At 47.8% G+C, this 24317-nt stretch overlaps 2 protein-coding genes across 2 annotated transcripts in view; both read left to right on the top strand.

Moving 5' to 3' along the window:
- Positions 1-12181: 12181 nt before the first annotated feature.
- On the top strand, positions 12182-13264 carry LOC133370836 (uncharacterized). Its single transcript, XM_061597707.1, has one exon. It carries the CDS (start codon positions 12182-12184, stop codon positions 13262-13264), a length of 1083 nt encoding a protein of 360 aa, XP_061453691.1.
- A 4874-nt stretch (positions 13265-18138) lies between these two features.
- SDC3 (syndecan 3) overlaps positions 18139-24317 on the top strand; it is a 110698-nt gene continuing 104519 nt past the window's right edge. The window contains exon 1 of the mRNA XM_061596718.1: positions 18139-18701. Within this exon, the coding sequence (XP_061452702.1) occupies positions 18603-18701 (99 nt within the window). The 5' untranslated portion in view covers positions 18139-18602. The remainder of the gene's footprint in view (positions 18702-24317) is intronic.

Genomic DNA, 24317 nt, shown 5'->3' with positions numbered 1-24317 from the left:
TCATGGCACTTTAAAGGAACATAGGAAGCTGCCTTATACTGAGTTAGATCATTGATCCATTTAGGCCACTACACTGACTGGCAGTGGCTTTCCTGGGTTTCAGACTAGCGTATCTCCCAATCCTACATAGAGATGCCAGGGGCTGAACCTGGGACTTTCTGCATGCAAAGCAGATGGTCCACCACTGAGCTACAACCCTTCAATACATTTCTTGTGGCATAAGTTATCACAGACCAATTTATCAGCAGCATGACATGACAGAGGGAATATAATATGTGTTCCGAGGACTGTATAGTGATGAAAAGATAAGACAGTCCCTTGCCTGCAGGCTCACAATCTAACAGACATACAGTAATACAAAAGGCAGGAGGGAAGATGAAAGCAATTAAATTCAGGTACCAGGTCTTGAAGTGACATAAGTGCAACTGAGTTGTTACAGGCCTCATGTGATTGCAGTAGTGCAAAGAGGAAGAGAGCAAATCTGAACTTTCAGGCTCCGCTCCAGCCATTGGATCATCCCCCAGAGCCCACCACCTTCCAGCAGTGCCCATAGCTGGTGCCCATTGGGACTGGTAGCACAGAAGGCAGAGGCCAACAGTAGGTGGTGCCAGAGCCAATGAGAGGCAGAGCTACGTTTCTCCCCATCTTCTTCCCTGTTGAGTTCTACAAGGGCAACTCTTGAGTCCAAAGAGGAGGAAGGTGATAGGCAGGGCCATCCCCTGGACTGGCTGCAGGAAGAAGACAGGCAGGTGGTGGATGGCTGAGGGCAGGCTGAGGTTGATGGGGCAGTGCCCTGTTTGCCTCAGTGGGCCAGCCTCAGTGCTTCCTAGCCACACATTGGTGGGTAAGGTGAAGGTCTGAAGAGGGGAGCCTGCTTTGCAATCATGCAGGTTTCTAAACTGTGCAGGGAGCCTATGTGAGTACAGCAAGCTCTCCGGTGCAGACATCCACTGTCTGATTCCTGAAGCGTGGTGGGGCCGGGCACAGGGATGTGATGGAGACGGTGGGGCTAGCAAGCATACCCTTGCTCTCCTTCACATAATGCTGTGTGGGTGAAATTGAACACCAGAGTACGGCTTAGAATGGCTGAGCCCTAGAAGGGAAATACAGACTATTCTCATCCAGTTTTTTCTTATTGATGCATTGCAGAGTGAACCAATATGTTACGTGTGCCACAAGGAATTGTGCCAGTTCATATTAATTTTGTATTGGTGAAATCCTTTAATTTTGCGGATATCTATGTGCTTTTAAATTATATTCCTATTATATGGGGATTAATGGCAGGGCATCAAGAATGAACTCTATGTGCTGTAATGGTCACTAAAAGACTTGTACTTCGAGCCTGGAGTGACAAATATCCACCAACTATTCTGCAATAGTTTGATGACCTAAGCACCTTTGTCTCATTTGAGCAACCTTTTTATAAATACCAGCTTCGTCTGAATACATATTTGGATACTCGGATGGCATGCAGTGATCTACAGTATATGTGTAAACTATTATGGATGTATAGATGTTTAAATGTTTTGTTAATGTGAACTAGCAGGTTTTCTCTCTCTCGTGTTTTTCATTTCTTTATTCTTAATGAATGCAAAAATAATTAAAAATGTATATATATAAGAAATGGTGCCAGTTACTATTTCTGATCATTATACATCACTTTTCACCATATATAGTCACAAAGCAGTTTACATACCAATCAATATAGCTGTCAATCAAAATACTGTGGTGTTTAAATCCCAAACACAAGGTTGTTTTTTTAAACAGACACTGGTAAATCTGGAGCAGATGCTGAGGCTTATTCCTCCCTAGCCACACCAGCTGTTTGGAATCAAGTCCAGGTGTGCTGCAAGAGGTTAGAACAGGGATAAGGAACCTTAGGCCTGGGGGCCAGGTGCAGCCCTCCAGGCTTCTCTATCTGGCCCTTGGACCTCTCTGCAGGCCATGCTCCTACCCTGGGCCATATCCAGGGGTGGCGAACCTTTGGCACTCCATATGTTGCTGAACCACAACTCCCATCATCTCTGCCCATGGGCCATGCTTGCTGGGGATGACAACAACAACTGGAGTGCCAAAGATTCACCACCCCTGGCCACATCCCTCACCAGCCCTGCTTTGGGCCATTCTGGAGTGCTTTTGCCTGACTGAAAAGGGTCTTTAAACTCCAATAATGCTTCTTGTTTGTGTGGATGGAGTATGAAGAAAGATGCGTATAGAAACTAGCCTATTGTAGAAAGGTAAAATTTGCATTCATTGTTCTGCCCTCTTTTGCTTCTGCCCATCACTTGCCTATGGACCCCAGAAGGTTGCCCAGAGGGGAACGTGGCCCTCCGGCTGAAAAAGATTCCGGTGGGAGGGCTTGTTCCTGTTTCATAAACCCCAGATAAAGTGGAAGAAAGGGGATGAAGGACAGAGCAAAAAGAGAATCAGACATCTCCAAGGAAGAGGCTGAGAATAGTTAATGTGTTTCTAAGAGGGTTTGGGAAGGGAGAGGCTGTCCTCAATCCTACCTTATGATGAGCTAGGGCTGTTAGGTCCAATATCGGAGACCAAGGGTGGCTCTCAACCATGTTTTCTGTATTAGAAGAATGGGCTGAGAACACCCTGAGAGTTCTGGTCTTGTGGAGAAGTTCAGTAAATAGGCACAATACTATTGCAACAACACATTTCTCTGATCTACATGAGGCTAACTAAATCCACCATAAGAATGTGAGGAGAAATTGTCTGTGCTGGTGATGGAAGCTCAGCAAAGAGGTACCCATCAAAGCTACCAGTGGAAGGAAGTTCCATAGCTGGGACACCACCACAGAGAAGGTCCTACCCCACATCCCCACAGACCAAGCAGCATTCACTGGGAGAACAGTGAGAAGTGTCCCCTCTGCTGAGCTCAAAGCCTGGGTAAACTGGTATGAAGAGGAGCTCCACCAGACCAAGGGCCACAAACCACATGACATCACAAATAGCCACAGCAACCCCAGATAAAGCAATAGTTACCACAGGTGTCAACACAAGTAAGCAGGTGAAATGGTAATATTCCAGGCCCACCTTCAGTATCCAATAATTACTATTGCAAGCAATGTGGTTCCTGCTCATCATACATGTTGCATCATAACAAAGGACTGCCCAACAGCCCTCCATGCCCCATGACAACACATCTTCTCATGCAACAATGACCAAGGTCAACAAAAACTAGTGATGCCCAGATCCTTCAAACTCATATAACATCATGTTGGCAGTTGTTGCAAATCTTGCATAGAGAAGCACAATAAATCCCGAAGAGACTCCACAGGTGAGCATTCCATCACACAGCTGTCAGGATGGAGGGAGAGGCAGTCAAGCCCTCTTCATGAGCCTGGCTGGGAGTAATGGTTGTTGGGCTCCTCCCTCTTAGAACGGACACCATCGATGGCCAATCCCTATGGAAGTTATCAGGATGGAAAGAACAGAGAGCCAGGTCCTCTTCAGGAGCCTGTGGGGAAGCAACCATCATTGGGCTCCTCCCTCCCAGAACGGACACCATCAATCGCTATTCCCTATGGAAGTTATCAGAATGAAATGCAGAGAGAGCCAGGTCCTCTTCAGGAGCCTGTGGGGAAGCAGCCATCACTGGGCTCCTCCGTCCCAGTAAGGACACCACCAGTAGCTATTCCCTATGGAAATTATCAGAATGGAAAGAATAGAGAACCAGGCCCTCTTCATGAGCCTGTCGGGAAGCAACTGTCTTTGGATTCCTCCCTCCCAGAATGGACACCATCGATGGCCATTCCTTATGGAAGTTATCAGGATGGAAAGAACAGAAAGCCAGGACCTCTTCACAAGCCTGTGGGGAAGCAGCCATCATTGGGCTCTTCCGTTCCAGAATGGGTATCATCAATAGCTGTTCCCTATGGTCGTTATCAGAATGGAATGGACAGAGAGCCAGGTCCTCTTCATGAGCCTGTGTGGAAGCAACCATCATTGCATTCCTCTGTAGAACGGGTTCCATCACTGATACCTCCACCTCACGGCTATCAGATGGGCATGGATAAAGAGCCAGGTCTTATCCATGAGCCTGTATGGAACCAACCAGCATTGGACTCCTCTGGAACACAGCCAGTTCCACCCATGGTCATTCCACCACGCAGGTGTCGGAAGTGAATGGATACATTTCTAGGCCATCTCCATGAGCCTGTCTGGAAGCAACCACCATTAAGCTCCTCCTTCCTACTGCAAACTCCAGCAGTGCCCACTGAGTTTGGAAGCTCTCACAAATGGAAAGAGGGACAGTATGACCACCTCCTTGCACCTGGCTCCTCCCAACCAGAGCAGACTCCATCAGTTGCCACTGCACCTGGAAGCTGTCAGGATGGGAGGGAGAGGCCAGTAGGGTCACTTCATGAGCCTCTCTGGGACCAACCACCGTTGGGGTCCTCCTTCCTACTGCAAACTCCACCGGAGCCCATTGAATTTGGCAGCTCTTACAAGTGGAAAGAGAGACTGCAGAACCCTCTGTATACACCTGGCTCCTCCCAACAGGAGCAGATTCCATCAGTGTCTGTTGCCCCTGGCAGCAGTCAGAAGTGGAGGGAGAGGCAGTTAGGTCCACTTCATGAGCCCCTCTGGGACCAGCCACCGTTGGGGTCTCCTCACCTACTGCAGACTCCACCAGAGCCCATTGAACTTGACAGTTATCACAAAGGGGTGGTGAGACAGCCTGACTCTCTCCACGTGCCTGGCTCCTCACAGATGTCACCGGGGGCCATTTCGCATTGTAGGTGTCACTTGGGCCCACTTCATGATCCTGTCTGGTATCAACTGCCATTGGGCTCCTCCTGCCTAGAACAGGCTTCGTCCGTGGGTGTTATACCTGGCAAAGGTCAGGAGGTAGGGGGCAGACACTTGGCCCCTCTCCATGAACCTCTCTGGGAGTAACTGCCATTGGGCTTCTCTTTCCAAAATGGACCATCAGTGACCATTCCATCTGGGAGCTGTCAGAAGGGGAGGGACAGAAGCTAAACCTTCTCCACCAACCTGGCTGGAACCAGTAGCTTTGGGACTCCTCCCTTCTAGAACCAACTCCATCAATGGCCATTCCATCTGGTGTCCTTTTAAAAAAGAACACATCTGAGCCCTGCATTTGCTTGTTTTCTTCGTTCTTCCATTGCCCCTTTTTGTGCTAGTCCTACTCAGAGGAGATCCATTGAACTTAATGGACATGACTAACTTAGTCCTATTAATTTCAGTTTGTCTGCCCTGAGTAGGACTTAGTTAGAGACAACCCTTAGATTTTAACTCATTCTGGTAGACTTGCCTGTAATTTAAGCATTTAAAATTCCGTCAAGTCCCATACATGTAGTGTAATATTAAAAGTAACAACAATTCGTAATATGATCAGAACAAAGGTTAAGTAGCAAGACATAATATAGGAGGACACTGAAGGTTGGCAATAGTCTCCAGTATCCAGGTGGTCTCCTCATTGCAGACCTCAAAGAGGGTTGCTGCCCTCGGGTTTAATCTTTGTGGCATATCCCCATAGGCAATTGAGGCCTACCCAAAAGCAGTCCCTGTAGCTCAGTTGTTAAGTGCATGCATTGCATGCAAAAGGTCCCAGGTTCAATCCTTGGCATTGCCAGAAAGGGCTGGAAAAGCTAGAAACACTGGATAGTGGCTGCCTATCAGACTTGATAATGCTGCACTGGATGGACCAATAATCTGACTGAAGGCAGCTTCCTATGTTCCCAAACATCCAGGATGTGATCCCCAATAGCAGACTGCGGACAGACAATAGGCATATTCAGGCATTTGCTCCAACTGTGAACAGGGGTTAGCATCAAGCCCCATCCCCAACATCCTCACTCATGCCAACACCCCTCCCTTTCAGATCACGACCAGCCGCTGAACACGGATGGTCTGCAGGGGTCTTCTACTTGCATTCACTTGATTGAGAGTAGGGTGCCTTGTGCATTCGAGACCCCTGCTTTGTCAAGGTCCCAGATTGGGTTCTACTCATGTTCAAGCAAATGTGAGTAGAAGCGCTCTATAGACCTTCTCTGCTCAACAGGGGGATGGTTGGGGACAGAGCTGGGGGAACAGTATCCATGGGGACATTGCGGGCAGGGCTTTTGTCATTCTCTCCATCATTTGTCCATCCATCTCTGGCCTTTCCCCATATTTCAGCCATGGTAGTGACAAGAGAACCCAACTGGGCTGCAGCTGAGAGGAGATCACAGAGCAGATGCCTGTGGAGCAACCCATACTAGCTGCCCCCAATGACAACCCTCATCTTCCACCCAAGAGACAGAGGTATCACTGGGCCTGCCCTTGTTTCAGGATCTTTCCATTGGTTCTGGACCCTCCTGCATGCCCCCCGGATACCAGGAGCAGAGGCAATTATGAAAGAGATTGGAAGTCAGTTATTTGTAATTTATGTCACACTGACACCATCATCCATCAAATTTGAGAAATTCTCTTTTGTCATACTCTAAATGTATGACTGATTTGAGGGGAAACACTGAGTATTCAGATAAAGTTTTTGTTGCTGCATTGCACGGTAGACCAAAAATGCCATGTATGCCACCGGTGGCAATCACACTAGACATAAACACCTCTTAGCCAGAGCCACATGGCACCACAAAAAGCTTCTAGAATTCCATATAAAGCAATATTCACCATAACTGCCAAAGTCCCAGTAAACCCAACAGTGTCCACAACTAATGCCTCCCCCCACTTTTGAGGGGAGGGCTGGCACTCTGAGCAGCACTAGGCTTCTGGATCTAGCCACCATTTACATTCCCACAATGCCACTCTAAGGAATTGTGGTAAATTCAAAGGCAAGACCAAGCCATCTCTGATCAGAGCACTGCCACCATATCCAAGTATGTCTGCCAGGGTTCAGAAAGAGGGAGACTACCAGAGGAAACTCTGCCTAGGATCCTGTCAAACCTGGATCCAGTCTTGACCACAGCTACCAGCACAAGCAAGCCCAGCGAAATGGTGATCATTCAGGTCTTTCACTATCCAAGAATTGGCATAGCAAACCATATGGTTCCTGTTCAGCTTACATGTAGCATCAAAACAGAGGGCTTGCCCAACAGCCCTCCATCTCCCATGACAACACATCTCCTCATGCAACAATGACCAAGGTCAACAAAAACTACTGATGTCCAAAACCTTCACACTCATCAACCACACTCACACGACATCACAATGTTGACAGTTGTTGCAAATCTTGCATAGAGAACTATAATAAATCCCAGAACAGACTTCACCAAGGGCCGTTCCTTAGTGCAATTTTCAAAAGGGAAGGAAGGACAGATAGGTCTTCTTCAAGAGCCTGGATTGATCTGTCATTAGACTCCTTCCAGAACAGAGACCATCAGTGGTGACAGCTCCCCATGACAGCTGTCAGAAGGGAATGAATAGGGAACCAGGCCCTCTCCAGGAGCCTGTCCAGGAACAACTACCATTGGGCTTCTCTCCTAAAGAACTTATACCACCAGTGGTTATTCCATCACCCAGCTATCAGAATGGAAGTGGGAAAACCCTAGATTATCTCAGTGAGTCTGTTTTAGACCAACAGCCATTGAGCTCCTCCTTTAGAGAGCAGACCCCATCAGTTGCCATTGCACCTGGAAGCTATCAGAAGGCAAGAGAGACATATCCAGTCCCTCCCCATGAACCTGCCTTAGAGCAACCACAGTTAGGCTCTTCTCAAGTCCTGATTCCACCATGCAGTCAACAGGAGGAGAGAGAGAAACCGCTCAACTATTTCCATGAATCTTGCTTGGGCCAACAGCCATTGGGCTCCTCCTTCACAGCACAGGTGCCATCAGTGGCTATTGAACATGAAAGCCATCAGAAGGGGAAGGAGAAATACCTGGGTCCTCTGTGTGAACCTGCTCGGAAGAAACCACCACTGGGGTCCTCCATCAAAGCAGCCATTCCACCCTGCAGCTCTCCAACTCTATTAGTGCCCATTCCACCAGGCAGTTTCCAGAAGAAGAGACAGCTAGACTCCCTTCAAAAGCCCACCTTGGACCAAAGGCCATTGCATTCATCCTCCCCAGAACATACTCAATCAGTGGCCATTGCCCCTGACACCTCTCAGAAGGGGAAAATAACACAATACAGCTTACTGCATGAGACTGTCTGGGAGGAACTACCAGTAGGAACCAACTCCTTCCTGCAGACTCCAGTAGAGATCATTCCACCTGAGAGCTATCAGAAGAGGATGGAGAGGCAGGCAGACCTTCACCATACACTGAGCTCCTCCCAACCAGAACAGATTCCATCGGTGGCCACTGCATCTGTCAGCTGTCAGAAAGAGAAGGAAGGACATTTAGACCCTCTCAAGGCACCTGCCTGGTTTCGACTGAACAGGGAGACAGGCCCTCTCCATGAGCCTGTCTGGGATTAACTGCCATAGCTCTCCTCTTTCCTACAATGGACTCCACTGGTGGACGGTGGTCCAAAGGAAACGGGGAGATAGCAAGACCTTCTCCATAAGCTTAGCTTGGACCAACAACCATTAAACTCTTCCTTCCCAGAAGAGACTGTTTCAGTGGCCATGGCAGTGGTCTGAAGGGGAGTGGGAGGCCCACTAGACCTTCTCCATAAACCTGGCTGGGACCATAAACTGTGGGTCTTCTTCCTCCTTGAACCAATTCCATCAGTGACCATTCCATCTAGTCTCTTTTTTAAAAATGAACATACCTGAGCATGGCATTTGCTTGTTATCTGATTTCCTCCACTATCCCTTCTTTTTGTATCAGTTTGATTAGATTGCAAAGCATTCTGGCAGAGCCTTCCCCCCCATGTAATGTAAACATTTTTAAAAAACCCATATTCCAGCAGTTTAGAATATTAACTTCCTGCTAAGTGCAGTACAATAGGTAATATAATGTTAACAACCAGGGCCGGTGCCAAAGGACAGCCAGGTCAGGCTCTGGCTGAGGGCCTTGTGGCCCACAGGGCCCCCTGAAGGGCCCCTCATTAAGGTGGGGGAGTAGCTCTCCTCTTCCGCTATCTGCCTCAGGCTTGCTGATGCTGATCGCAGGGAGGGAATTTTCAGGCCACCCACCCATTCGCTCACTCCACCTACCTCTCTCTCCTGTCTTCTGCTGCTGCATGCGCTGCACGTGCAGGGTTGCTATCAACCAAGATGGCGGTGGAGGCTTCTCTAAGGGGCTGATGTCCCTGCTGCCATCTTGGTTGATGGCAGGCATGTGCGAGCGTGTCCGTGTGCACATAGTATACCGTGCATGCATGCCATCAACCAAGATGGCAGCACGGACATCAGCCCCTTAGAGAAGCCTCTATTACCATCTTGGTTGATGGCAGCCCTGTGCACACAGCGCACGCAGCAGCAAAAGACAGGAGAGAGAGGTAGGTGGAACAGGCAAGAGCCGTGCACCTGGGGCAGGCTGGTGCCCAAGGGCCCAGTCATGCCTGGTGCCAGCCCTGTTAACAACAATAAATAATACCAGAACAAACCACAAGAAGCATCACCAATGCCCTCCCAAGGCATAACACAGGAGTACATTCAAGGGTAGTTATAGTCTCCAGCATCCTGGTGGTCTCCTTAACTGCAGACCTGAAAAAGGGATGCTGTCCTTGGATTCCATTTGTGTTTCCAAGTCCCCAAAGGCAACTAAAATTTCACCCAAAGCAATCCCTGTCACTTACTGCTTTGTTTGCATGCAAAAGGTCCCAGTGTCCCAGGTTCAATCCCTGACATCTCCAGGTAGGGCTGAGACTCATGTCTCACAACCCACAGAGCTGTTCCTACAGATCACTGGTAGGGAACTTCTGGCCCTCAGACCAGTCTTGAACTATCAGGGGGTCCAATTTGGCCTGTGAGGCCATTTTCCCCAAACCATGTCCACCTACCAATCAACAGACATCACTGGGTAATGCCATTTGATATGCTGAGAGTTCAGTATTGCTGAGTGAGTCTTTGCCAGCATGTTTCTCATGGGGGGAATGCACTGGCAAAGCAGACCCCTCCCCCACCCCTACCCACCTGTCAAAATTGGCCCTTGAGGTGGGGGGAGATAAAGTTCTGGCTCACCAGGCCAACATTTTTTCCCATTCTGGTGTAGATAATACTTAGCTAGATGGATCAGTGGTAAGATGTTGTAGAAGGCAGTTTATATTCCTAATTCACCCAGGATGTGATTCCCATAAGCTGATGGATTTTGTCATCCTCTCCATCATCTTTCTGTCCTTCGTTGACCATATTTCAGCAAGGGTAATGCCAAAGCTCAGCTGGACCTCAGACCAAAAGAGTTTGAGGAGGAGGAGGAGAAGATTATTCTTCCATGGAACATCGTGTGCTTGCGGACCCCAAGGACAACCCTCCAAGAGGCAGGCAGAGGTATCAGTCATCCAGCACATAGTTCAGGATCCTTGTTCTAGTTCTGGACCCTCCTGCATTGCCCCCAGGATACCATGAACAGAGACAATAATGAAGGAGATCAGAAGTCCAGAACTGGTGATGTAGTGTCCAGTTATTTGTTCAAGTGATCCTTTCCTATATTTCTACTGAGAAGGAGGGGAAAAAGACATAGGAGCTTGTCTTAGATTGAGACCCAAATGAGTGCCAGGAAACAGCCAGCTGTAATGAGAACCCTTCCATTCATGTGAGAGAAGCGGCTCCATAGTTATATGCAATATTGTACATAATTCACACTTTGTGGACAGAGGGGGTCCATCACTCTTAGCTACACATTACATTAAGGACATAAGTAGAGCCTGCTGGGTGAGGACAGTGGCCCATCTCACAGTGGCCAACCACAGTGGCCAACCTCCCACCTGCTGGGAGGAAGGGCGGGATACAAATTAAATAAATAAATAAATGTCCATGGGAAGCCCACAAGTAGGACCTAAGCCCAAGAGTACTCTCCTCTTCTGCAATTTCCAGCAACTGGTATTTGGAAGCATGCTGCCTTTGACTGTGGAAGCAGAGCATAGCCATCATGGCTAGTAGCCATTGATAGCCTTACCTTTCATTAATTTGTCTAATCCCCTTTTAAATCCATCCAAGTTGGTGGCCATCAATGTCTCTTGTAGCTGAAGCAACACCTGGGCTCAAAGTATACCACAGTGACACTGTCACCCATCAAATCATAGAGTCTCTCCTTGGCCATATTCTAAATGTATGAGTGATGATTTGAGAGGGAACATGGACTATTTAGTTCTAGTTGTCGTATTGCACAGTAGGCTAGAAATGTCACCTATGCCACAATATAATACCGAACAGAAACAGTGCCAGTTATGATGAGACACAAATAACCCTCAGCTACCTGACCCACAAAAGCCCAACCTCATGCAACCCCATATAAAACAATATCTATCACAGCCAGAGCCAGTGTCAGCTCCTGGCATCCTTGGGCAACTGCCAGTGCCCCAACACCCTGGCAGGGCCCACTACAAATACCTGTCATGACCCCTTTATATTTTTTCTGGCCTGGCACTCCAGCATTTCTAGATCTATCCAGCATTTAAATTTCCCACAATGCCTGTGGGGAATTCAAAGAATGGCTAGACCCAACCACCCATCTCTGATCAGAACATTGCAACCTTAGCCAAATATGCCTGTCAGAGGAGGGGCCCCAACAGAGGACACTTTGCCCAAGGTCCCCTGAAACCTAGAGCCATCCCTGACCATAGGTACTAGCATAAACAGGTCACGGGAAATGGTGATAATCCAGGCCAACTGCTATCCAAGAATTGCCATTGCAAGCCATGTAGTGCTCACCTTACATGTTGCGTCATAACAAAGGGCCTCCATTCCCCATGACAACACATTTCCTCATGCAACAATGACCAATGTCAACAAAAACTGCTGATGTCCAAAACCTACACACTCATCAACCAGACTCACCTAACATCACAATGTTGGCAGTTGTTGCAAACTTTGCAAAGAGAACCACTATAAATCCCAGAAGAGTGTCCATTAGTCAAAAGACAGGGAGGGACAGATAGGTCATCTTCAAGAACCTGACTTGGTCTGCAATTGTGTTCCTCCCTCCCAGGACAGACACCATCAGTGGTGATAGCTCCCCATGACAACTGTCAGAAGGGGATGAACAGGGAGCCAGGCTCCCTTCATGAGCCTGTCTGGAAAGAACCACTATTGGGCCCCTTCCTCTTAGAATGTGTTCCATGAGTTATTGTTGCATCTCATGGCTATCAGAGGGGGATGAGTAGAGATCCAGGCCCTCTCCATGAGGCTGTCTGGGAGCAGCCACCTCAGGACTCCTTTGAGCCAGAATGGATGCCGCCAGAAGTCATTCCTTCACACAGATGTCAGAAGTGGATGGATAGACAGATAAGTCCTCTCCATGAGCCTATCCAAGAGCAGCCACCATTGGGCTCCTCCCCCATAGAACCAATTCTGCCAGTGGTTATTCCACCATGCAGCTGTCAGAAGGGAAGGGAGAAACTCCTAAGCCCTCTCCATGATTCTGGCTTTGACCAACAGCCATTGCTTTCGTCCTCTAGAGAGCAGACTCCATCAGTTGCCATTGCACCTGGAAGTTATCAGAAGGGAAGGGGGAGATACCCAGGCCCTCTTCATGAACCTGTTTGGGAGCAACCACCGTTGGCCTATTACCCTCCAGAACTCATTCCACCATGCAATCAACAAACATGGAGGGATAAACCCTCTGACTCAGATCAACCGCCATTGGGTTCCTCATTCACAGCCCAGTCTCCATCAGTGGCTATTGAACATGAAAGCTATCAGAAAGTGAAGGAGAGATATCCGGGCCTTCTCCATGAACTTGTATGGGAGGAACCAGAACTGGGATCATCTTTCCTAGTGCAAACTCCATTAGTGGCCATTCCACCTTCCAGCTGTCAGAAAGAGAGACAGCCTTACCCTACCCATGAGCCCACCTTGAACCAACATCCACTGTGTCCCTCCCTCCCAGAACATACTCGATCAGTGGCCATTGCCCCTGGCACCTGTCAGAAGAGGAGAGAGACACACCTAGGCCCTCTTCATGAGACTGTCTGGGAGGAATTACCAGTGGGCGCCACTCCCCTATGGCAGACTCCATTGGTGATAATTCCACCTGGCAACTTTCAGAAGGGGATGAAGAGGCAGGCAGACCTTTTCCATGCACCAAGCTCTTCCCAACCAGACCAGACTTCATCAGCAGCCACTGCACCTTCCAGCTGCCAGAAGGGGAAGGAGAGAAACCTCAGCCCTCTCCAGGCACCTATCTGGTTCCGACTGAACAGAGAGCGAAGCCCTCTCCATGAGCCTGTCTGGGATTAACTTTCATTGGTCTTCTCCTTCCGCAAATGGACTTTGTCAGTGTTTCTGACATCTGGGAGTTGTCAGAATGGAGGAGGAGACAGCTGAACCTTCTCCATGAGCCTTGCTGGGACCAATTACTATGGAGCTCCTTTCTCCCAGAAGGAATTCCATCTGTGGCCATTCCATCTGGTCTTTTAAGAAATGAACATCCATGAGCCCTGTGTTTTCTTGTTTTCTTCTTTCCTCCACCATCCTTTCTTTTTGTATCCCGTATGTTGGGCTTTTATATCACCCTTATTCCAGCTGTTTAGGAAATTATGTTAAGGGCTGTACAACAGGCAGCAGAATTTTAAATGTAACAAGAACAATCAATAATATGACCAGAACAAAACATAAGCAGCATCTCCAGGGTCCTTCCAAGATGTAGTATAGGAACACACAGAAGGATAGTTATAGTCTCTAGTAGTGTTGTTGGTTTTTTTTGGTAAAAAATGAGGTGCCACACTTATACCTTGACAAAAGTGCTTGCACAAAATGGTTGCCCTGGGCAGCAAAAAAAAAGAGCTGACGGTGCCCTCTACTCAGTGAGCACTGCCACAGAAAAGCACTGGTCTCCAGAGTTATGGTGGTCTCCCTCGCTGCAGACCTCTGTGAGAGATGTTACCCTGGATTCTACTTGGATGCCACGTAGTGGTTAAGGTATTGGATTGCAACCTGGGAGACCAGGGTTCGAATCCCCACACAGCAATGAAGCTCACTGGGTGACCTTGGGCCAGTCACTGCCTCTCAGCCTCATGAAAACCCTCTTCATAGGGTCGCCATAAGTCGGAATCGACTTGAGAGCAGCACATTCATCACCAGAGGTAACCAAAATCTCCTTAAAATCAATCCCTATAGCAAAGTGGTAGAGCACACGTGTTGCATGCAAAAGGTCCCAGATTCAATCCCTGGCATTTGCAGGTGGGACATGGAGAGCTGGTGTCAGTCAGTGCAGACAAAACTGAAAATGGGGAAAAGCACTGATTCCCACTCTCTTTTCCTGGAGTCAGTTGGGCTAGCTGTGGTGCTGCCAGAATGAAAGAGGCTTCCACCTGGAGTGGCACAACATGAGAAGGAACCTGTGTGTCGGAAGTTTCCTAGCTCAACAGTGGACTGTGGAGTATATGCTTTCAGAGCCGGCCCTACCTTCAGGCAGAGTGAAGCAACTGCGTCAGGCAGCAGATGCTAGAGGGGAAGCCATGTCAACCCTCTGGCTGTTTTTCCTGCACCCCAGGTGGTGTTTTTCTGTTGGAGTGTATATGCCATGTGGCTGTCCTGCATCCCCACCACTAGCCTGGCCTTCAGGTGCAGTAGTGTAGGACATGATCCTATTGCCAGTATTGAAATAAGATTCAACTGCCAGCTTCCATGCAAGCAACAGTGGGTGTCCCTTCTTGCTCTTTGCCTCAGGCAGGAAAATATATTGGGCTGGACTTGCATGCTTTGCACGCAGAAGATCTCGGGTTCAGTCCCTGACATCTCCAGGTAGGGTGGGGAAAGCTAATGCCAGTTAGTGTAGACTCCACCACGAAGTTCTCTGGGTGACCTTGGGCCAGTCACTGCCTCTCAGCCTAACCTACCTCACAGGATTGTTGTGGGGATTAAATGAGGAGGAGGAGAACCATGTACGCCACCTTGAGCTCCTTGGAGAAAAGGTGGGATGTAAATGCGTAAATAAATGAATAAATAAAATAAACTAAGCCAGAAGGAACAATGTGCAGACTCGGTATAACAGCGGTGGGAACCTTTTTGGTCCAGTGGACCAGATCCTGTCAATTATCTGATGCCATATGGGCATCAGGTGATTGACACCTGTCAAAGTCCCTGCCCTGTGCTCCCCAAATGCCCAAGAACCAGGTGGCTGTTGGGCACTTCAGAAGCACAGTGCAAAGGCTATGCAGCCCTGTGTTTTGCAGCACCATCGCGCAATGCTTTACAAGCACCTGACAACCAGCTGGCCGTTAGGCATTTGGGAAGCACTACACGAAGTGCTTTATAAGCCGTGTGCTCTGCACTTTTCAAACACTGAGCATAGGGTTGGAAAAGCACTTTGCATGGTAGTTAGCAGCTTTGTTTGCTGCTTGGGAACTGGCGTTCAATAGGGCTTTACAGGTGGTGTCAATTGGCAGTGCCTGCAGAGCACCTTTTGGCCAAACCCTACCTTTGCCTGCCCCAAAGTGTAGGGGAGGAGGTTGTGGCTTGCCCAAAACAGCCTCGTGGGCCAAATGGGGAGGCCTGAGAGGCCAGATTAGATCTATGGACTGCAGGCTGCCAACCCTTGCTTTATAAGGCAGCTTCCTAATCACCCAGGACACCATTCCCAATCGTAGATTCTCTCCTTCACATTCTGTGCCCATTTCTGTTCTCAGAATAATGATACATGCACTAAGTAGTGTGGTACCCATTCAAATCACATGTTCAAATCAAAGATAGCACAAGACAGGTCATTTAAACACACACTTGAGAGAGGCAGTAGCATACTTTGAGCCTAGATAGTTAAGAGGGCCAGGCTCCTTCTGCAATTTGAGCACTGCTCAAATTGTGTAGCACTGCTCAAAGTGTGTAGGATTGCAGCCTTACCTATTGATTAACTGTCTTTAACACTGATGCATTGATTCATTTAATAAATCCCACTTAAAGAAATTGATACAATGTAAGACACTCAGAGAAGGGTCTGAGGACCCCAAAGAGACTGTACCTGTACCTGTAATCCTATTACTGACCTTGCCCCAAACTCTGACCTTCATCTTCTGCAGTTTCAAAGTTTAAAAAATGCATGGCTGAATTTTAATTAATTTAAGGAATTTAACATTGAAGTCAATGTTAAGTCCGGGCATGCTCAGTAAGAACCAACTGTCAGTGTTCCAAAAGCCAGACTCACAGTTGCTTGGCTAATCAGGGGGTCACACCCACGCCAGACCTTTATTTCACTTTAGACACTCCTCATGTCCTCTGGAGGCTATTCTGCAGAATAGTCAGTGCCATTATTCCACAATTATTTTTAGAGCTTTTTTTGTGTAAATTATGCAAAGTCTTGCTGTACTTCATATATTCACAGAAAGAGAAGCAAAAGAAAATGTTTCCTAAAATTGCAAAGTAAATCAATCATATTTAAAGTGACTATCTGACCTATATAATCTGTCTTAATATTGGTGCTTCCTCCCTGCTAAAACAAGATCAGCACAGCACATGACTTGTTTCTGTTCTTTGGGCTGATTGCAGGTGTTGCCACCACTCACCATATGCTCAGAGGCACATGTTACCAAATTTTTCCAAGCTACACAGGAAGTGGATTGGACTGTGAAAGGCCAACCCAAACTGAGTTTTCATTTTTACAAATTTGTATGGCAGTATAATATCTCAGAGATGAGGTCAGGTCTCCTGCTCTCCTGGTGCATTCACTATAGCTGCCCAATTTCCCTGCTTTTTAAAGTTTGATAGAAATATCTGTTGGCTATAGGTATGTTCTTAAACTGCAAGGGTTTTTTTTTTGGCCTATTTGTGAATATTCTCCTTATCTACTATCCCATGTACATCAGTAAAGTGAGGTAAATATACTTTGCAAAATCTTAGAAAAACTTGTGTTATTGAATTCACATCACACACATTCTAGACTGTGGCATTGAACGACATTTGAAACAGATCCAGTCACTAAGGTAGGCTCCAATTATGTCCTGCTGTTTTGGAGACCCTTTTGCATATATTCCTTGTGAAATCTAATACGTTTATTACCAAACAGGGGTCTTTGGGTTATATTCAACTAAGTCCTACTCAGAGGAGACTCACTGAATGTAATGAACCTAAGTTTTGTTGTTGTTGTTATGTGCCTCCAAGTCGACTGCGACTTATGGCGATCCTATGAATCAGCGACCTCCAAGAGCATCTGTCATGAACCACCCTATTCAGATCTTGTAGGTTCAGGTCTGTGGCTTCCTTTATGGGATCAATCCACCTCTTGTTTGGCCTTCCTCTTTTTCTGCTCCCTTCTGTTTTTCCCAGCATTATTATCTTTCTAATGAATCATGTCTTCTCATGATGTGTCCAAAGTATGATAATCTCAGTTTCATCATTTTAGTTTCTAGTGATAGTTCTGGTTTAATTTGTTCTAACACCCAATTATTTGTTTTTTTTGCAGTCCATGGTATGCACAAAACATTCCTCCAACACCACATTTCAAATGAGTTGATTTTTCTCTTATCTGCTTTTTTCAGTGTCCAACTGAACCTAAGTTAGTCATGTCCATTAATTTCAGTGGGTCTACTCTGGGTAAGAGTAGCACTGACTACCACCCAATATATCTGAACGTTGTAATATCTCTTAGACTTGCTATGATTGTTCGTACCTTGTCACTTTTAATACATGGTTCTAATGTGCATTTAATTTTGTGCTATTTTATATTTGTACTTTGTTTAATGGTCAGTTGATGGTAATAATTATTTAATTGACCCCCCTGTTAATGAAAGCCATGTGGAAAAGGCCAGAGAACCTGTGGCCCTCCAGATGTTGATAGACTACAACTCCCATCATCCCTGACCACTGGCCATACCAGCTGAGGTTGATGGGGGTTGGAGCCCCACGGGCTGCCCATTGCAAGCATATCTAAAGAAGCCCATTGCGGAGAAAGTTTTAGCATCTTCTTCAACGCATTGCTTTAACTGTATAGTTTCAAGGTTGTTTTAAAGAAAGAAAGAAACAGAAACGTGGGACAGCATCTAAAAATGGCATCCCACTTATACAGCCTAATTGCGTGCGTTGTGCGTGAGATCGAGCGAGCGAGCGAGCAAGAGGAGGGGAGAACAAGCGCACTCCTGACGCAAGCCGACGCTAGAGGGCGCCGCAGCCCCTCTCGCTCCTCCTCACAGCCTTTGAGCGAATGGAATCGGATCAGGAGTGCACGTTTCTTGCAAGCGGAAAGTAGCGGCCGCAGAGCGCGCTCTGATTGTTGCAGCCCGGCGCCGGCGGGGTGGAACTGGACTGGAGCCTGGAGGCGGCGTCGGCAGGACGGACTCGCGAGCCCCGCAGCCCTGGCCTCCGCCCTCCTTTCCCCCTGTTCTTTTTGCAGCATCTGTCCAGCTAACGAGAAGCATCGCGGGGCCAGCACACTTCGTGGGTTTCTCACATCCACCGGTTCGCTGCCGCCCTCCTCCACCTCCTTCCCTGCCTCGTTGCTGTGGGTTTCTGGTTGCATCGGGAACAAAGGAAAGCCTCCCCCCTCGCCCTCCCTCCTTCTTTCCTTCCTTCCTCCCCCCCTTCCTCTGGACTACCGACGGGCGTTGCAGCAGCAGTGGGCGCCCCGACCTTCCCTTCCCTTCCCAGCATGAAGGAGATGCCTTGGCTGTTGCTGTTGCTGCTGCCGTCGAGGCCTCGCGGACAGGGAAGGCTGCTGCTGCTGCTCCTGGCTGGCCACATCGCCCTGGTAAGTGACATCTGCCGCTCCCTCGACAGCACCCGGTCCAGCCTATCGCTCTCTCCCCCCTCCTCCTTCCCGATCTCCTCCATTCCAGGTTTAAGTTACTGCCTTCCTTCTCCGCCCCTCGCCTTGGCTAATATGGATGTAATCCCACCGCCTCCACCCCGGCTCACAGACTTGCATATATCCTGGGCCTGCCGTGCTAAGTTTTCGTGACAGAGGGCTTTGCCTTTATCTTCCTCCCCGCCCCCTCCACCTTCCGGCATTCGGCCTTTGCTCCCGGGGGGATGCTTCGGCGCAACCCGCACGCCCCTTTCCTTCCCTGAGTGGGGGGAGAGGAGGTAGCAGCTGCGGCGGGCTGCATTCGAGGGGAACAAGTGGCTAATTTGGTGGGCGTGTTGGCTTGAGAATTCGGCCTCTCTCTTTCTCTGTGCCTGGATTGCATCTTTCGCTCCTTTCTCCAAGAGCGGCTTGCTTAGATCCTCAGCTCCAGCTTAGGCAGGGGGGCTCAGCAAGAGGTCCTCTTCTTCCGTGGGGCATACTCCCCGGTAAACGTGCCTCAGGGTGGCAGCCTTGTTTGGAAAAAAGGCCCAGGGTGTTCAGTGGGGTTTATACCCTTGTCGATGTGCCTAGGATTGCAGCCTTATTTGGAAATACAACCCATGGTGTTGAGTGGGACTTTACTCCCAGGTAAATGTACTGCAGCTTTATAGCCCCTTTCATATTTATTAATAGAGCCCAGTGTCTTCTGTGTCCCATGTTATCATACCTAGGATTACAGCCCTGTTTGGGAATAAGGCCCCACTATTGATTGGGGCATGTTACCACTGAACTGACTCGGATGGCAGCTAGTTGCAAAAGTCTTTGTTGGGGTGGGGAGAGAGGTGTGTCCCCTCCCTCTGTTAATCTTCACAATGGTTGCACAACTTCAGTCAATGTGCTCAGCCTCATCTGTGGTCCTAATAAATAAAGACTAGTCACAGATGCCTGTTCTTTGGGTTGCGGGTGTGCCTTCCATGCGCTTGGGGTGGCGTGGCAGGGAGGAAGCTGTATTTAGATGTCGTTTGAAGGTCAGCTGGGAAGTAGGGTTACAAATAAGAGGGCATTCTCTTCCCTGCTTTGCAATTTTTTGTTCATTCTTTAAGCGTTATTTTTTGGGGGATTTGCAATTGGGGAAGGGAAGATTATTATTTTTCTCCGTTGCTTGACTTGCTGAAACTGCAGTGAAATGTTGGGAGGAGGCTGATTTCTGTGGGAGCTGCTGTCACTGGCTTTCCTCTCTAAGCTGATTCCTTGCCTTTCTGTTTTCTGTGTGGGAGGGAGGCAGGCTGGCTACAGTCCTAAGCTGGGAAGGGGGTGAAAAATGTGCCCCTGTAGACAGCATATTAATGTTCTGGACGAGTTCTCTTCCATTCCTTCTCTGGCTCCTCAGTTGTCAAGCCCTCCTGCCTGGGAGAAAATGCTGGCTGTCATTATAGCAAATGATGGAGATGATGTTTGCTGATTGCTAAAATGGAGAGCTGGTGGGGAGAGGTTGGCCCGTTGAGATTCTGTTCGCATAGTTAGTTTCTGTGAAGCCAAAACGCCTGCCAATCCTCCATACCATTTGCCTGTACCCGCAGGGCCTTGTTGTTATTTCCCGTGGTATAGGCCAGTTTCCTTGCATCGCTGGGTGGGTTGTGTGTGTGTGAAGGTAGCTTAAAGCAGCCTTCCCCAACCTGATGCCCTCCAGACGCTGTTGGACTGTAGCTCTCATCATTCCTGACCATTGGCCCTGCTGACTGGGGCTGGCTAGGAGCTGGAGTCAGACAGGCTTTGGAGGGTATGAGGCTTGGGGAAGGCTTAGGTCACTTAGATACCTTAGTTTTCCCCCCAAACTTCATAGGCAATAGGAAATATTGTAGGAAAAGGTGTCTGTGAGCAAGGAGGAGTTAAGGAGCTACAGTTGCTGGGTTTGTATGATGGTTGGCCCTCCCCTCTTCTCCTGCCCCCACCCTGCTCCTCCAATTGCTGCCTTTCCCCATTGATCTGGGGATCAGCAGAGAGGATGTCTATTGTTGTTGTTACATTTATATACCACCTTTCCTCCAAGAAGCTAAAGTGGTATACAAAGATGGCTCTCCCACTCCCAACTTTATCCTCACAACAACGCCGTGAGGTAGGTTAGGCTGAGAGACAGTAACTGGTCCAAGGCCACCCAATGAGCTCCATGGCTGAGTGGGGATTTGACCCCTGGTCTCCCAAGTCCCAGCCCACCACTACACTAGCTCAAGAAGTCTAGAATCTCTGCATGCTGCAGTAGTGGTAACAGAAGGTTATAAAGCCCATACTTGCAAATTACACCTTCATGCTCCAGTGACAAATGCAGTGTGATGCCATCATGGCCTGTGCACTGCCCCAAAGGGGGAGGGACCATAACTCTGGCTGAGCACATGCTTTGTACGCAGGAGGTCCCTGCTTCAGTCCCTGGCGGCTCTTGTTCAAAGGATTATGTAGCTGGTTAAGCTTTGGATGTTCTTCTTGAGGCCCTGGAGAGCCACTGCCAGTCAGAGGAGATGCTGTTGAGACAGATGGACACAAAGCCTGACCTGGCAGAAGGTGGCTTCCTCTGCACCCATGCTTCAACCCTGTCTCATGACATTGGCTTTTGGCCAGAGTGGAGGGTCAGTGCACTCTGGATGGTGACATGGCACACGTTGAGCTGTTGTACTTGAGTAGACTCATTGAAACGAACAAACTTAAGTTAATCATCTCTATTAACTTCAGTGGGTCTCCTTTGAGTAGGAGTAGCATTGAGTACTACCCACTGTGTTTACCTAGATGCTATGGAGGGATCGCTAACGGCAGATGTTCTGCATATCTTTGAACATCTAGTTGAGCCCTGCTGTTTAAAAGTCTTGATTTATGCACCTTATTAAAATGACGGTGTGGTCACCCTCTGAACTTATTTCCTTGTGCAAAAGCCGCTGATGGGAAGTGCCCAGATTATGAGAGGGGAGAGAGAGGGGAGAGAGAGAGAGTGTTAAGTCAAGTCACCCTCTGTGTTTGGCTGTTGTATTTTCTGTGTGGCAGAACAAATATTCTTTTTAAAAATGCATTAGTGACAGGAGCATTGCAATAGACGAGGGACTGGGGGAATTCGTTTTGCCAAAGTTAAGGATGTGTTATTGTATTCACTGTAAAATTTAGCTAAAATCTTGCAGCATCTCAAAGTGGCAATTATGCTCCTACTGAGTAATTGCGTGTGAAATTCACAAGCATGACTGGGTATTAGGATGAGGGAGGGGAAGAAAGACCCATTTCTCCTACATTCCCCGGGCTACATCCCTTTTTCATCTGATTCTCTTTCCTCCAGTTCCTTCCTGTTCAGGGGAAGAACCATCATCACCACTTCCATCACCTCTTCAATGTCTTCATAGGGACAACAACAACAAAAGCTGCCTTTTAATGAGTCAGACTATTGGTCCATCTAGCTCAAGATTTTTCTATGCTGACCAGCAGAGGCTATCCAGGATTTCAGACAGGGGTCTTCCCCTGCCCTACCTGGAAATGCTTGGGCTTGAGCTTGGGATGTTTTGCTTGGAAGGCAAGTGCTCCATAGCTGAGCTACGATCCTTCCTATACCAGTGCTCACAAATAGGGCTAGGAAAAAGGGAGCATGCCTCAAGGATGCTGGGCACATCCTTCATTTCTTGTGCTACCATGGGATGCACCTTCCTCCAGTCTGGCTTTAGGAAAAAAGAGTGACAGTCAGTGCATCTTCCTGTCCTTCCCCAAACCAATTTCTGGGTTGGGGCAGAGGCTATGCCTTTCCCAGTTGTCCCTCCCCAAGCCAGTTCCTGATTCCTGTTCCTCTTTTGTGCTCTAATGCCATCTTCTCCATCCTGCTGCCTTCCAGATGTTGTTGGACTACAGCTCCCATCATCCCTGACTGCTGATCCTCCTGTGTGGGGCTGATGGGAAGCACCAACAACCTCTGGAGGGCAGCAGGCTGAGGAAAGTTGTTTTAGTGTGATTGATGTAGTGCAGGGATGGGGAACCTATGGCCTTCCAGATGTTGCTGGATTTCACCTCCCGTCATCCCTCACCGTTGACCATGTTGGCTGAGGCTGTTGGGAGCTGGAGTCCAGCAAATGTCTGAAGGGCCAAAGGTTTCCTATCATTGCTGTATTGTTGCAGAGAAATACTTGATTCCCAACATTCTGTCATAAATCTGTCTGCTGTCTGCCAGTAGCTGAAATGATTTAATTAGATGGGGTACTTTGTTTGGGTTGCAAGCACTGATTCTGGCCTTGATGTTCTACTCCCAGAGGCCTGTGGGAAAATATCTTCAGTGAAGAATATGACCATTCACAGGAAAGAAAAAGTCCCTAAACTCAGACTTGTCGACACTATGAAGTCAGCACTTGGCTTCAGCAAGAAGCAGTGTACTCTACGGATGGCTGTAATAGTCGTGGGACCTCAGAGAATTTGGTTGGGCCTGTAACGTTCTGAGCTAAGATGACAGGAAGACAGAGAGTCACTGGAAGCAAAACAGCTGGAGCAGCTGGAAATATATAATAGTATTTTTAGAGCAGGAATAACTTATTTATCCCAGTGATGGTACCAATATCTAAAAATTCCACTAGATACACAATCCACTTTAGTAAATTCTGCCAGACAGCTTTTTAAAAATACGGAAATACTGATAGACTGACTTGCTTAGTTTGTTGACTGTCATTTACCTACCCCCACCCCGAACAAACCCTTATTTTTTGGATATTTGCCAAAACACTAGCTAATCTGATTTTATAATCTGGGATTTCTCCTGTAATCACTTACAAAAGGTGCTAATAAATCTCTCTCCCTCCCGCCAGTGTATGAGAACAAAATTGTGTCATTGCTGTAAGAGAAGCAATGATTAATGTTGGGCACCTGGTTAGTGACACAGAAGGAGTCTGGTTTGAGTTAATGGGAGGGCTGCACCCCATGAGGGGCCAGCAGCTGTGAAATGACTTGGTGCTGGTGAAGGGGAGGCTTTTCAAGCAAGCCCAGCAGCTGTGGAAAGTGGCTTGGCTTGGCTCAGTTCCACCAGAGGGATGGGGCTAAATTGTCTGCTGTGCTGTGATCAAGTAGGGATGAGTGCATCTGTCAATTTCTCATTTCCCCAATCTTAAATTCAGTTCTCCACATTTCCACATAAATTTGTGATTTTGTTTTTTAAAAAAAGTCCTCATGAAAATCCATGATCATTTTGGTGCAAATTTCTCTCAATTTACATGTTTTGCAAAGCAATTTCTCCTAATATAATGCCTTTTTATATGCTATTTCCACAAACATATGCACACTTGAGCCACATTTTTGTACACAGTGGGTCGGTTGTATTCAATGAAGTCCTACTCACTGACATTGAAATTAATGACTATTAACTTCAGTCTATTAACTATTAACTTTATGTCTGTTAACCTCAGTGTGTTTACTTTTAGTAGGACCGGCACTGAATACCACCCATACTTGGCTGGAAAACTGCATTGCAAAATTTGGAGACGTTTCGAAGGATGGTTGTGTTTCAGTTTGCATGTTATTTCAGAAAGTGCGAATTCGGTAGGTTTGCCTTTGAATGCAAACTGAATTTCTCCCCCA

The sequence above is a fragment of the Rhineura floridana genome, chromosome 15, assembly GCF_030035675.1.
Source record: "Rhineura floridana isolate rRhiFlo1 chromosome 15, rRhiFlo1.hap2, whole genome shotgun sequence".
NCBI classification, from domain to species: Eukaryota; Metazoa; Chordata; class Lepidosauria; order Squamata; family Rhineuridae; genus Rhineura; species Rhineura floridana.
This window is presented reverse-complemented; position numbering and strand designations above follow the sequence as displayed.

Coding starts and splice junctions, on each gene's coding strand:
- LOC133370836 (XM_061597707.1), top strand. CDS start 12,182: ATGAGTAGAGATCCAGGCCCTCTCCATGAGGCTGTCTGGGAGCAGCCA.